Source organism: Peromyscus eremicus, chromosome 4 (assembly GCF_949786415.1).
Source record: "Peromyscus eremicus chromosome 4, PerEre_H2_v1, whole genome shotgun sequence".
Taxonomy (NCBI): Eukaryota; Metazoa; Chordata; class Mammalia; order Rodentia; family Cricetidae; genus Peromyscus; species Peromyscus eremicus.
In genome coordinates this window covers 101,805,621-101,817,740 of record NC_081419.1, presented here as the reverse complement: position 1 = coordinate 101,817,740, position 12,120 = coordinate 101,805,621, and the positions used below count along the sequence as shown (strand labels likewise).

Here is a 12,120-nt window from a genome sequence, read left to right as displayed (position 1 = left end):
TAGTCATTATGTTGCTGATACACATTTTCATCTGTATTTATAAGAACACTCCTTTCTTGTTTTGTCTTTGTTCTACATGTACTGACCAGTCTGGCATTGTTTTAAAAGCAGGCTGGTACTGTGGTTGGGACATGAAGAATCCCCCACAGGCTCCTGTTGAAGGTATGATCTTGAGCTCGGGGTGCAGTTTTTGGGAGGTGTTGGTAACTTTTAGAGGTGGGGCCTTTGGAAGAAGCAGGTCACTGGGGGAGCACTGTGAGTGGTGTGCTGTCTGTGGCCTCTCCTTTCTCTTCCTTCTGCTTCCTGGCTGCTAAGGGTGAGCCGCCACACCCTGTACCAGAAGGCTCTGACTCACCACAGCTTGGAAGAGATTGTCAGTCAGCGTGACCTGAGGCCTCAGAAACTGTGGGCCAAGATCAACATTTTCCTTGTGTCTTTGTGTTACAGTAACAAAGCACTGACTAGCAGAAATAGCATTACTTTGTTTAAAATGAATTGACTGGAGTCAACTAAAAAAAAACAACACAAACCTGGAGTTTTTCTTTTATAGGAATGTTTTCTTAAGATAAAATTCATTTAATAAGTACTGTTAGACATTTTATTTTTTTGTTAGCATTTGTTTGTCTGTTTTGTTTTAAGAGGGTCTTACTCTGTAGCCCTGGCTATCCTGGAATTCACTCTATAGACCAGGCTGGCCTCTAACTCACGGATATCCACCTGCCTCTGCCTCCAGAGTGCTGTGGTTAAAGGCGTGTGCCAGTGCTCCTAGCTGGAGTTGTTTCTCCAGGATTTTCTCCAAACCCTCTCTGGACCACATGGCTTGTCCCTGCTGTGCCACACTGCAGAGCCTGGAGTGTGTCAAGATGTCAGGGTCCCCCTCCCAACATTCTTGGTGTCGCTTGTTTGCACTCTGCCCCTCTGTTTCTTGACCAGTGTTGCTATGGGTCAATCAATCGTGTTAATCATTTCAAAGAACAAGCTTTTAAGTTTGTCGATTTTCTCCCTGTGCTTTATGTTTCTCTCATTTTTGTTGCTATCTTTACTCATCTGTTATTCTATTTCTGCCCTTTAAGGTGACAGTTTACATCATTTCTTTCAAGCTTTTTTAAATTTCAATCTGTACATTTTCCTCTAAGAATTCTCTGCATAGAATTTGGTGTGCTGTATTCTCATTGTCATTCCGATTGACATGGTTTCTCCCTCAGCAATTCTTTTTTAATTATTATTATTTATTATGTTTTTTTTCCTTCACAGAGTATTTCTTATCTTTTTTTTTTTTCTGAGACAGGGTTTCTCTGTGTAGTTTTGGTGCCTCTCCTGGATCTCGCTGTAGACCAGGCTTGCCTTGAACTCACAGAGATCCACCTGCCTCTTCCTCCCGAGTGCTGGGATTAAAGGCATGTGTCATCACTGCCTGGCTCACAGGGTATTTCTTGATATGTTACTTAATATCCAAATATTTGGGAGGGTTTTTTTTGCCCAGAAAAGAAGATATTTTGGTTCAGTCCTCAGCACAGAAAAAAAAAAAAGCTGCTCACACCGACCAAAGCTGCTCACACAGACCAAAGCTGCTCACACAGACCAAAGCTGCTCACACAGACCAAAGCTGCTCACACCGACCAAAGCTGCTCACACAGACCAAAGCTGCTCACACAGATAAAAGCTGCTCACACGCAATGTGACATGGAGATAACACCCATCACCCAGCAAACCAGCAAGAAGAAAATCATGAGGACAGATTCTGTTCTGAGGATGAGATTATGAGGAAGTAGACAAGGCTGATGTCACCCTCTCCCTCTTTGTGGAGTTACAGTAATCACAAAATGCTAAGCGGGAAATCAAATGTGAGAGAGAGGCTCAGTGAGCTGAGATGCAACCACAAAGCAGATAACTCTGCAGCACATGAAAGTGAACGGCGGGTTGCTATGCGCTCGTGGAGCATTTGGGGTACGCTGTTAAGAGAAAAAAAAGAACACAACAAGTCCACAGTAGGCTACCCTTCATAGAAGGAAAAGGCATTACGAGCAGGCACACATGCATAATACATTCATTTGTAGGAAAGAAATACTATTCAAAGGTGAGCAAAGGGAGAAAGGACGAGATGGAAATGGAACACTGAGGATGGGAAAGGTGAGTGTCCATGCTTTTCCTCATCAGGACACAATACCTGAGATAAACAAGGGTCATGATGAAACAGAACATCTGAGTATGCTCACTTCATGGTGACTGGAAAGGAAGTGGGGAGAGAAAGGGAAGGAGGGAGAAAGACAGAGAGAGGGAGGGAGGGATAGGGAGAGAGAGAGAGGGATGGGAGAGAGACATAGAGAGAGAGGGAGGGATGGGAGAGAGACTCTGCCAGTGCACAGTCCCAGTGACCCAGTTCCTCCAACTAAGCCCTACCTCCTTGTTTCTGCTACTGATCAATAATACCACTAAACTATGGATCGATTACTCCGTGGACCAGGTCTGAGTCCTCAGTCACCTCTCAAGAACTGCCTGATAGAAGTTGTCTTCAGCACTTCAGACTACATAGGGGGTATTTCATCTTCAAGCCCTAACAGAGAAAAAAGCCAAAGAGTTGGGGTATTTAGATGAGAAAGGGGTACTAGTTCCCTGAATGTAGCTTCCTGTACAGCAGTAGGCTAGGGAACTTCACAGGTTTTCATAGGGACCCTAAGAATAATAATAATTTGAAAAAGAAAGAGAAAGGGGTGAGATATCAGCCCGGATACAGAGGAAGTTGAAAGAAGACTGCAAATAGGAAAGAGTCTGTGACACATGAGTAGACAGCCATGCAGAGAGCAGAATGAATGACTAGTTAAATGTTAGAAATACTGTTTTGATTCTATGATGTAGAGCTACTGTTACAGAGAAAAATACTGCATTCTCGTTAAATGCGTTCCTCATCAGGGGCCATTCTGTCAAGTTCTTAACATGTATCCTGGGAATCTGCATGACATCAGAATGATCCCTACTGTTTATATTGAAGTCGGAACTATCATTAAAAAACCTGTGATTTCAAATATACGCAACTTAATATGTGTTCATATTTATTCTATGGCTTTGAATAGGAAGCAGAGGGAACCCAAGGACAAGACACTGGATTTTAAATACAATTATCAACAGAGTAGCCTGAGCTCCTTGGAGAAGTGACTGATACAGAGTTGCCAGTAATGAAGCAAGATAAAGATAAACCAGGAAGTAAGAAAATACTCAGAAAGAGGGGGAGAGAGAGAGAGAGAGAGAGAGAGAGAGAGAGAGAGAGAGAGAGAGGAAGGGGGATGGAGGGAGGAAGTGAAGAAAGGAGGAAGGAAGAAAGGGAAGGAGGGTTGGAAGGAGGAAGGAAGGGAAGGTGCTGTGGGATGTCATTCTGTATGCTGTGAATATGCGTAGATCTAATTGGTTGATAAATAAAACGCTGATTGTCCAGTAGCCAGGCAGGAAGTATAGGTGGGGTGAGCAGATGAGGAGAATTCTGGGAAGAGGAAGGGCTGAGTCAGGAGTCACCAGCCAGACACAGAGGAAGCAAGATTACAAGGCAGAACTGAGAAAAGGTACCAAGCCACATGGCTAAACATAGATAAGAATATGGGTTAATTTAAGTGTAAGAGCTAGTCAGTAATAAGCCTAAGCTAATGGCTGAGCAGTTATAAATAATACAAGCCTCTGTGTGTTTATTTGGGATTTATCAGCTTTGGAACATGAGTGGGAGAGATTTGTCCCGACCACAGGCTGGGTAGAACACAGGGAAACTTCCAGCTACAGGGAGGAGGAAGGAAGAAAGGAAGGAAGGAAGGAAGGAAGGAAGGAAGGAAGGAAGGAAGGAAGGAAGGAAAGAAGAAAGGAAGGGAGACAGGAAGGAAGACAGAGGTGGTGGGATGTACATCAAAGGGACATAGAGACCAACCTCAACAAAACAGCTCACCATGACCAAAACTGGGAACAATTTGATCAAGAAAACAATCAACAGTGTTACATTATAACTCAAAGCATAAAATAATTACCTATGAATCCATCCTGATATAAATAGGAATTCACTGAATGAATAATCTGCAGAGAAGCCAAGTAATACATTCAGGAAGGGGGAAAACAGAAACTCCTTCCTAGCCAAGAAATCAGCCAGTACCAGTGGGTATAAGGCAGAGCCACTAACAGGAAAAGTCAGCTGTCCTCACAGTCTCATCTCTGGACATTCCTCAGTTCTAGTCTTGCCACTGGTGACTAACACAGAAAGAAACCGTGGACTCCTGATCCCAGGCTGACTGCCCAATCATACTCAAGGATCCCTTCCAAGGGGATGAATGAATGTGTGTGTGTGTGTGTGTGTGTGTGTGTGTGTGTGTGTGTGAGAGAGAGAGAGAGAGAGAGAGAGAGAGAGAGAGAGAGAGAGAGAGAGAGAGGGAATTTATTAAGTGGGCTTTAAAATAGTAATCCTGCCTTTCTAGTCCCAGAACTCTCCAGACCACCACCCACTCCTTCCCTGGGCCACATCACCTCTTCCCTGTCTCAGGAGTTTCAGGATTTAAGCCCTCCTCTCTCATTGAGCAGTAGGAATCTGTTTCACATTCCAGAAGTTATAACACTAGCCAGCTGAGAGGAAGTTGCAGTTTTGTTCAAAGTGACCCTTGGAAACACAGCCACCATGCTCCAAAGACACAGAAAGATCCCTCCATCAGGTCATCTTCCCAGCCCAGCTAGACCACGAGGAGAAAGAAAATGAGTTCAACATAAACAATGAATCCGGGACATGTGATTTCTCATTCCATTTTCTGGCGAATGATCTGTGTTTGGAGAAAAGCTCTTGCTAATTCTGTGCAAACAGACTTTTAGGAAAGTACCTGCTTGCTCCAGTCACCATGCTGGGTTTTTTTGTTTTTTAATTTTTTTTTAATTCTTAATTATGTGTCCAGAGGTATAAGCATGTGAGTGCAGACTCTGTGGAGGCCAGAAGAGGGCATTAGGTTCCTTGGAGCTGGAGTTGTGGCTGTTGTGAGCCACGTGATGTGGGTGCTGGGAATGGAACCCAGGCCTTCTGAAAGAGCTGTATGTGATATGCTTTCAACCACAGAGCCATCTCTCCAGCCTGCTTGTTTGTTTTTAAACTTAAGAACTAGGGCTGGAAAGAGAGCTCCGCAGTCACCAGCACGTGCTGCTCTTGCAGAGAACGTTTTGGTTCCCAGCACCCACATCAGGTGAACCACAACCACCCGTAACTCAAGTTCCAGGGGATACTTTGCCTCTGGCCTCCACAGGTTCCTGCACTCACTTGCACACACCTCCTGCTCCCCCAACCACAGAAGCATACATAATTGAAAATAATAAAAATAAATAGTTTAAATTTAACAAACAGACTAATGACTACCATTCTGTCTGGACCCTCAAATGGGTACAGTCGGTGGTGGATTCTCTATCTGGACTGACTGACAACAATGTTCTCTTAGATCCATCAGCTGCCTCCTAACCAGTGTTTGTGAAGACCCTTGTTTGAGGGATGGTCTAATTGCCCTTCTCCCAGGCATGTGCCACTCATGGGCCATCCAGTCGCTAACATGGGCAGTTGGCCTTTTCTACAGATGAGAGCTTAGATGAAGAATCCCAGCCCCAAGTGACAGATGTGAACAGAGGTGTGTCAGGTCTAAACGTGTGAGATGCAGAACAGCCGCCATTGTCTTCAGAAGCTCTGCAGTGTTACTATGTTTTAAAGATCTACATTTAAAGTCCCATGCATTTAAGAGCCCTCAGCTTGTGCATTCACAATAATAAAAACTGGAGTGATAGTAATTGTCTAAATAGAGAGTGCTACATAGTTACATTTCTAGCAATCTCATTTCCAGCCTCCACTAATTCTCCATCTAGCTCTCCAAATAAAGAAAATTAAAGTATTTGTTCCAAATTAGTTTACTGCCTTGAGTCTGATGATAAGTCCTGATGCTTGCTTGCATACCACTCCCATTTACTGTCAAATTGGTCTGTGGTGTGGTGAAGGGTAACCTGCACCAGCTTTCTGAAATCAATCTTTCCCAGTGGATTCTACACCCTCTAAAGTAGAGGCATATACTGGAAACTTGACCAACTACCTGTGTCTGGAGGAGTCAGAGCCCCTGGAGGAGAACCTCGTATTGCCATTTTTCTAAATTAATAAAGCTAACCATATTCTAAACACTTATCCTCCTACCCACAGATAAGTGTAGCTATTGCCCTTTGTGGTGGTTTGTATGGGAATAGCCACCACAGGCTCACATGTTCAAATGCTTGGTCCCCAGATAGTAGAACTGTTTGGGAAGGATTAGGAGGTGTGGCCTTGTTAGAGGAGGTGCGTCACTAGAGGTGATCTTTGAGGGTTCAAAAGGCTCATTCCATTCTCAATTAGTTTTCTGCCTCTCCCTGCCTCCTACTTGCAGATAAAGATGTTGTAAGCTCTCAGCTACTGCTCCAGCACCACACCTGTCTGCTTGCTGCCTTGCTCTCCACCATGATGCTCACAGACTCTAACCCTCTGCAATTATGAGCCCCAAATCTTATTTTATAAGTTGCCTTGGTCATGGTGTTTTATCATGGCAATAGAAAAAGTAACTGAGACACCCTTTACCAAAGAAGATTCTTTTTACCACAAATGGAGGCTATTACAGAGACCCACAACTGGTCAAACTGTAGAGACTAAGTGGCCTGGGATGCTCAGCCCCACTTGGTCCACATATAACACAACCTCTACATCTAAGGTTCGGGAACACCGAAGCAGAGGGGATAGGAAGATTGTAAGAACAGAGGACCAGGACTGCTGAAAGACAGTGTCTTCTGGACTTGACAGGGATGCTGCACCATGAAATATCAACATAGTGTGGCCTAAACAGGCCCTGCCTAACAACAACAGGAATGGGAGAAATTCCCACTCCTGGATGCAGAGCTCCAGGCATTCATTAGCTTCTGAGAGAGGGAACTGGTTTTCTCCAGCACACATCATCTGACAGGTTATCTGGGCTCACGTGGGCAGCACTAAACATACCGCTGCATCTATGTAACAACAATAGTTATAGAAGTCATGGGTACACGAGGAAGGGGAAGGCGGGAGGTAGAGGGGGAAGGGATGGGTGGAACTAATGTCAATACATTATGTGTATGCATGAAATTCTCAAAAACTAAAGAAATGACAAAAAATAGAGGTGCAGCTAATGTGAGAGAATGTTACAAGTGATGAGAGGCAGACCATGAGCCTACTCCAGACTAGCTAGGACTAGTTCACTTACCTACATTCTCACTTTGCCACCCATCCAGCTTCTGTCATGTACATTTGCAAGTAAAGTCACGTTTTTTCAAACAAACTGATTACTGATGATTCATCTTCCTGTCTACAGTTTCCCTGCAGAATGGCAGCTTTTCATGATGCAATATTCTCAATGTGACAAGCCATTGCTCAATGGCATGTGTTTTCTCCTACCAGTGGGGAACTGAGGCAGCAACTATGAATGGCCCTTGCCACACAGGTTTGGAAAACTGGAGAAATGAGCCCCCACGGCAGCTCAGGGGACAAGAGCTCTCCAAGGCTACTCGTAAGGCAAAGGCTTCCCTGGGACTCCTTTTGAGTGAAAACCTGACTACTCTGGGCAGAGAAACACATTGTCAAATGATTGCAAAGGCTGGTTCTGTTGTGGGACCCACTGGCCACTGCAGGATGGGAGGCAGAGTGGCTGTCCAATGCACTGAGAAGAAGGTTGGCCAAACATGTCTGTAATAGAATGTGCTCTTGAGGAAGAAAAACCAGTCAAAGTTTTATCAAAGAACCAGGAAGACACACAGATTCCCGAGGCCCTCATGGCTTTGCCTTTTCATCTGAAAGCTCTAAGCCAAACATTGTAGTTGTTTTCAGGAAGATTATGGATGCTGGATGAACTGTCTCTTCTTTGACCACTAGCCAAAGACTATTGACCAACCTCTGCTCAGGTTCGATGTTCAAACTGCTGATAAGAATCACTTTATGACAATACACAATTAATCTATGGAAGCAAACACAAGCCAAGGAGTGAAAAACACAAACTAAAACAATAGATGTCCATATTCTTTCTACTAACCTTACGGGTTTTGTCTTAATTTTGCCTCAGGCTAAAACTAGATGTAGACTTTCCCCAAGGCAGGAGCCGGCTTGATAATCTTCGTGGTCTTTTTTCTGATTAGCCCTTGAAACTGTCTTGTGTGCTATGAATATTTAATGGTATTGTCTACAAACAGGTTACACAGACGGTGGAAACTTGGGTAATTAACATGAAGGTAAGAGTTAGAGCCTCGACAGCTACTTTACATATCCAGTGGTATTCCAGCCATGTGGCACATTTGCATCGCACTCAGCCTTATTATTCCAAATTACAGAAGAGGACGCTGAAGTTTGGCAGCAGCGAATGGTAACTGTCGGGCTCTAAAGCCCTCTCCAATTTTTTTCAGCACATCCTTTGCCTAGTGTTTATTTGATGTTTGGAAAACACACTCACATGTGTGAAAGTTTTCTTCTCTCGAAATCAGAATAGACACTAATGAAAACGATTACTCCTCCTCTGGCAGAGAACAATTGTAAACAGAAAATATTTCTGAGTGTTTAGCGAGTCTCAGAGCATCTATACTATGTGGGGAATAGAATTAAGAGCATCAGAATCACCATGAAAACACACCTGCATGTGTGCCTATGAGGGTATTTCTAGAAAGGTCTAACTGAGAAGGAAAGACCTACCCTGAATGCAGGCAGTAGGATCCCACTGGCTGGGTCCCGGGCTGAGTAGAAAAGAAGGAGTGAGCCAACCACTCACTGCAGACACAGCATGACGAGCTGCCTCAAGCTCAGTCAGCCATGCCTCCACTGTTAGGGTAGATAGGCACCCCCAAACTGTGAGCCAAAACAAACCCTTCCTTACACTGTTTTTGTTAGGTGTTCGTTACAACAGTGAGAAAAGTAACGGACCTATAGGCTACAGGCGCGGGCTTTCCACCCACAAACACGTTTTTCAATACAAAGGAAGTATCGTTCCACTGTGTCTATGACTATTACTGTGGCTCTCTTTGTTCTGGCATGTTGGGATTTCCCACTAGCTGGATTGCTATCATTTTTTCCCTCTCTTGTAATTTCATCTTCAACCTTTTCTTCTACAGTGTTCAAAAGATGGTTTGCAGGCTGCACTGTCTCTATTCTTGCTGCTGCGTCTTCGCCCTGGGTTACAGACTTCTCTCTCTGCAGCTGTCTCCATTGTGAAAAGGCCAGGGTGGGTGGGGTGACTTAAATCACGGGATTGCGCCATTGTGGTCAGGCAGAGCGTCACCTCTTATCTCTGCCTGAGCGATGGACTGTGCTCACCCCTGAGCCCAGCTTCCTGGAAGTTCTTACCCAGTGTGGCTCTCTGTCCCATAAATGTGAGTCTTAACTGCTTCTGTGTTTCCAGGAGTCTTCTGCCTCCAGCATACGTCCTGAGAGAATGCCTGTCTCTATATGGATTGCACTCTTATTCCTAGCTCCATTGTGTTGGACTAGATGACATCACTATGTAATTGATATAAAAAGAGGTGGATTGAAAGAGAGTTCCGGGGACTCAGTTCTGGTCCCTTTAGCACCTAGTAACAGTACAGAAGAAGCCCAGCTCTCTGTATCCTGGTTCTTCAGCTCTGAGCACTGACTCAAGATCAAGAGTGGACGGATAAAACTTTCTGGGGTCTTGTTGACCAATTGCCTTGGTCCAAATAATGAAATATAAAGTGCTGGAGTGTTTCATCAAGCCAACCCCACTGGCACTCTGCATGACGCCTATTCCTTCTTGACATCTATCAATGAAGGTATGTATTTTTGTACATGTGTATGTTTGTGTGTGGTACCTGTATGTAGGTCTGTGTGGGTGAGTGGATGTATGTTCATATGCATGTGGAGATCAGAAATCGACATGAGGTGCTTCCCCCAATCCCTTCTAGTTTCCATTCACTTGTTTTTGAGACAGAGTCTTTCACTGGACATGGAGCTCACCCACTGACTACACAGGTTGGCCAGCAAACCCCAGGGAAACTCTTGTTTCTACTTCTCTGGCACTGGGACGGCAGGCATGTGCTACCACACTCAGCTTTGTGTGCACGGGAGGGTACCGGACATACAAACTTAGGTCCTCATGCTTGTGGGATAACCACTTTAAGAACTGAGCCACCTTCCTGCATTATGTTTTCACAGAAATCCATAAATTTCTTAACGGGAAATACAATGCACCTCAGATGAACACAATGCTAATGTTACATATGTTCAATGTACAAATTTTCTCCCAAGGACAATAAATATATTTGTTCTATATCTGAAGAGTGGTTTCTCATTTCCAATGAAAATCCCTACACTCTGTACCTGCTACGGTGCCAAATGATGCTTATAGGTAGGATTCTAGAACAGGACACAAAGGATTAAACAGTAGTATGGTGCTTCTTCCAGAGCAGGCAAGGCTGACCTGTAAGACAGCCTGTAGAGACCTGACCACTTCCCCAAGCCTCTGAGTGTGCAGATTCATCCCCTGCTAAATTTATCATGGAGTTCAACTATACCTAACACATTCATCAAAAGGAAAAAAAATATAACAATATCTTTACCTTATTGTAAATTCTGGACACCAAACTCCGCTGAAGAACCCTTTCTCGAAAATTCAATGCTTTCAGCAAAAAGGCAAGATGGCCCACTGTGTCAGTGTTAAATGCCAGGAAACTGGAGAGAAAAGACAGAGACCACTGCTGTTAGTTTGGCCTTTAAAGAGACCCCCAAGGATGATTTATAAGGGCCAGTGAGAGTCGGAGAGACGGCTCAAGTGGTTAAGAACACACACTGCTCTTGTGGAGGACCTGAGTTCAATTCCCAACAGCTGTCTGCACCGCCAGCTCCAAGTGAGCCAATGTCTCTGGCCTCTGTAGGCACCTGCACTCACATGCATAAATGCACACAGAGACGTACATGCATATACGTCTAATTTTTAAAAATTAAAAAGAAATAAAAGAGCCAGAAAGGTATCTCAGTGAGTAAAACATTTGCCACACAAGCCTAATGACTTGAGTTCAATCCTTGGATTCTGTAGTGGAAGAAGAAAATCAACTCCCAAAAGTGGTCCTCTAACGTCCACACATACACCTGGCACATGTGCGCGCACGCGCGCACACACACACACACACACACACATACACACACACACACACTAGTGATGATGGTGATGATGATAATTATTACTATTGTAACAATATATATTTAAAAACCAAAAGGCACTTTCTCCCTATAGGAAGGCATTGTGAACATTGTGAATAGGCTCCTCCATCCCACCTCCCATTGGCATATCTATGTCTCTTTTCAGTACTTTCTGGTGAGTGCTTGGCTCTGGTTTATTCTACATATTTACCCTTATGGTATAGAAGTAATATGGCATCCTGCTTTTCCTATTGACTGTGGCATCTCAAGTAAGGGTCAATATTTTATATGCAGCTTTTCTTTATTAACAATTATATAATTTCCATCAGGTAAAGCTTATAACAACATTTAGTATTTTTTGAGTTATTATCTAGTATTGAGTTTTTATTGAGAATTATCTCTATTGAGTTATTATTATCTAGCATATAGATACCATCATAATTAAAATACTGTTCAGGAAACTGAAGTTCAGAAGGATGCAGTCACCTACTGGATATCACATAGAGAGAAGACCTTTTAGACTTGGTGGGTTTTATTTTGGGGTACATCAGTGCTGGAGGGAATAAGTGCCCCAGAGGGCAGTAGGCAAGCACAGAGTAAATGGATTATGCTTTTTCCCTCATGGGGTAGCCATTGATACCTTCCCTATTTGGCTAATGGGGAAAATGAAGCATGGGGCATCAATAGACGTAAAGGCCAATCGTTAAAACAGCCCCCCACCCTGGGCTTTTCCTCACACACATCAACTTGGTGTTGAATTTGTGTTTCTTCCCCCATGAACCTCCCAATAACCTAGATCACAAGGTCCAGGGATGCCAGTGAGATGGCTCTAGAAGTAAAGGCATCAAACCTGATGATCCAAGTTCAATCTCTGGGACCCACATGTTAGAATGAGAGAACAGCGGTGAGTGCCCTCTGACCTCCACACAGATGCTGTAACGTGTGTG

General features: G+C 44.0%; 1 protein-coding gene across 1 annotated transcript in view; it reads right to left on the bottom strand.

Moving 5' to 3' along the window:
• The window catches only part of Acoxl (acyl-CoA oxidase like), a 291,245-nt gene that overhangs the window by 78,916 nt on the left and 200,209 nt on the right, over nt 1-12,120 (bottom strand). The window contains exon 15 of the mRNA XM_059261383.1: nt 10,594-10,705. Within this exon, the coding sequence (XP_059117366.1) occupies nt 10,594-10,705 (112 nt within the window). The remainder of the gene's footprint in view (nt 1-10,593; nt 10,706-12,120) is intronic.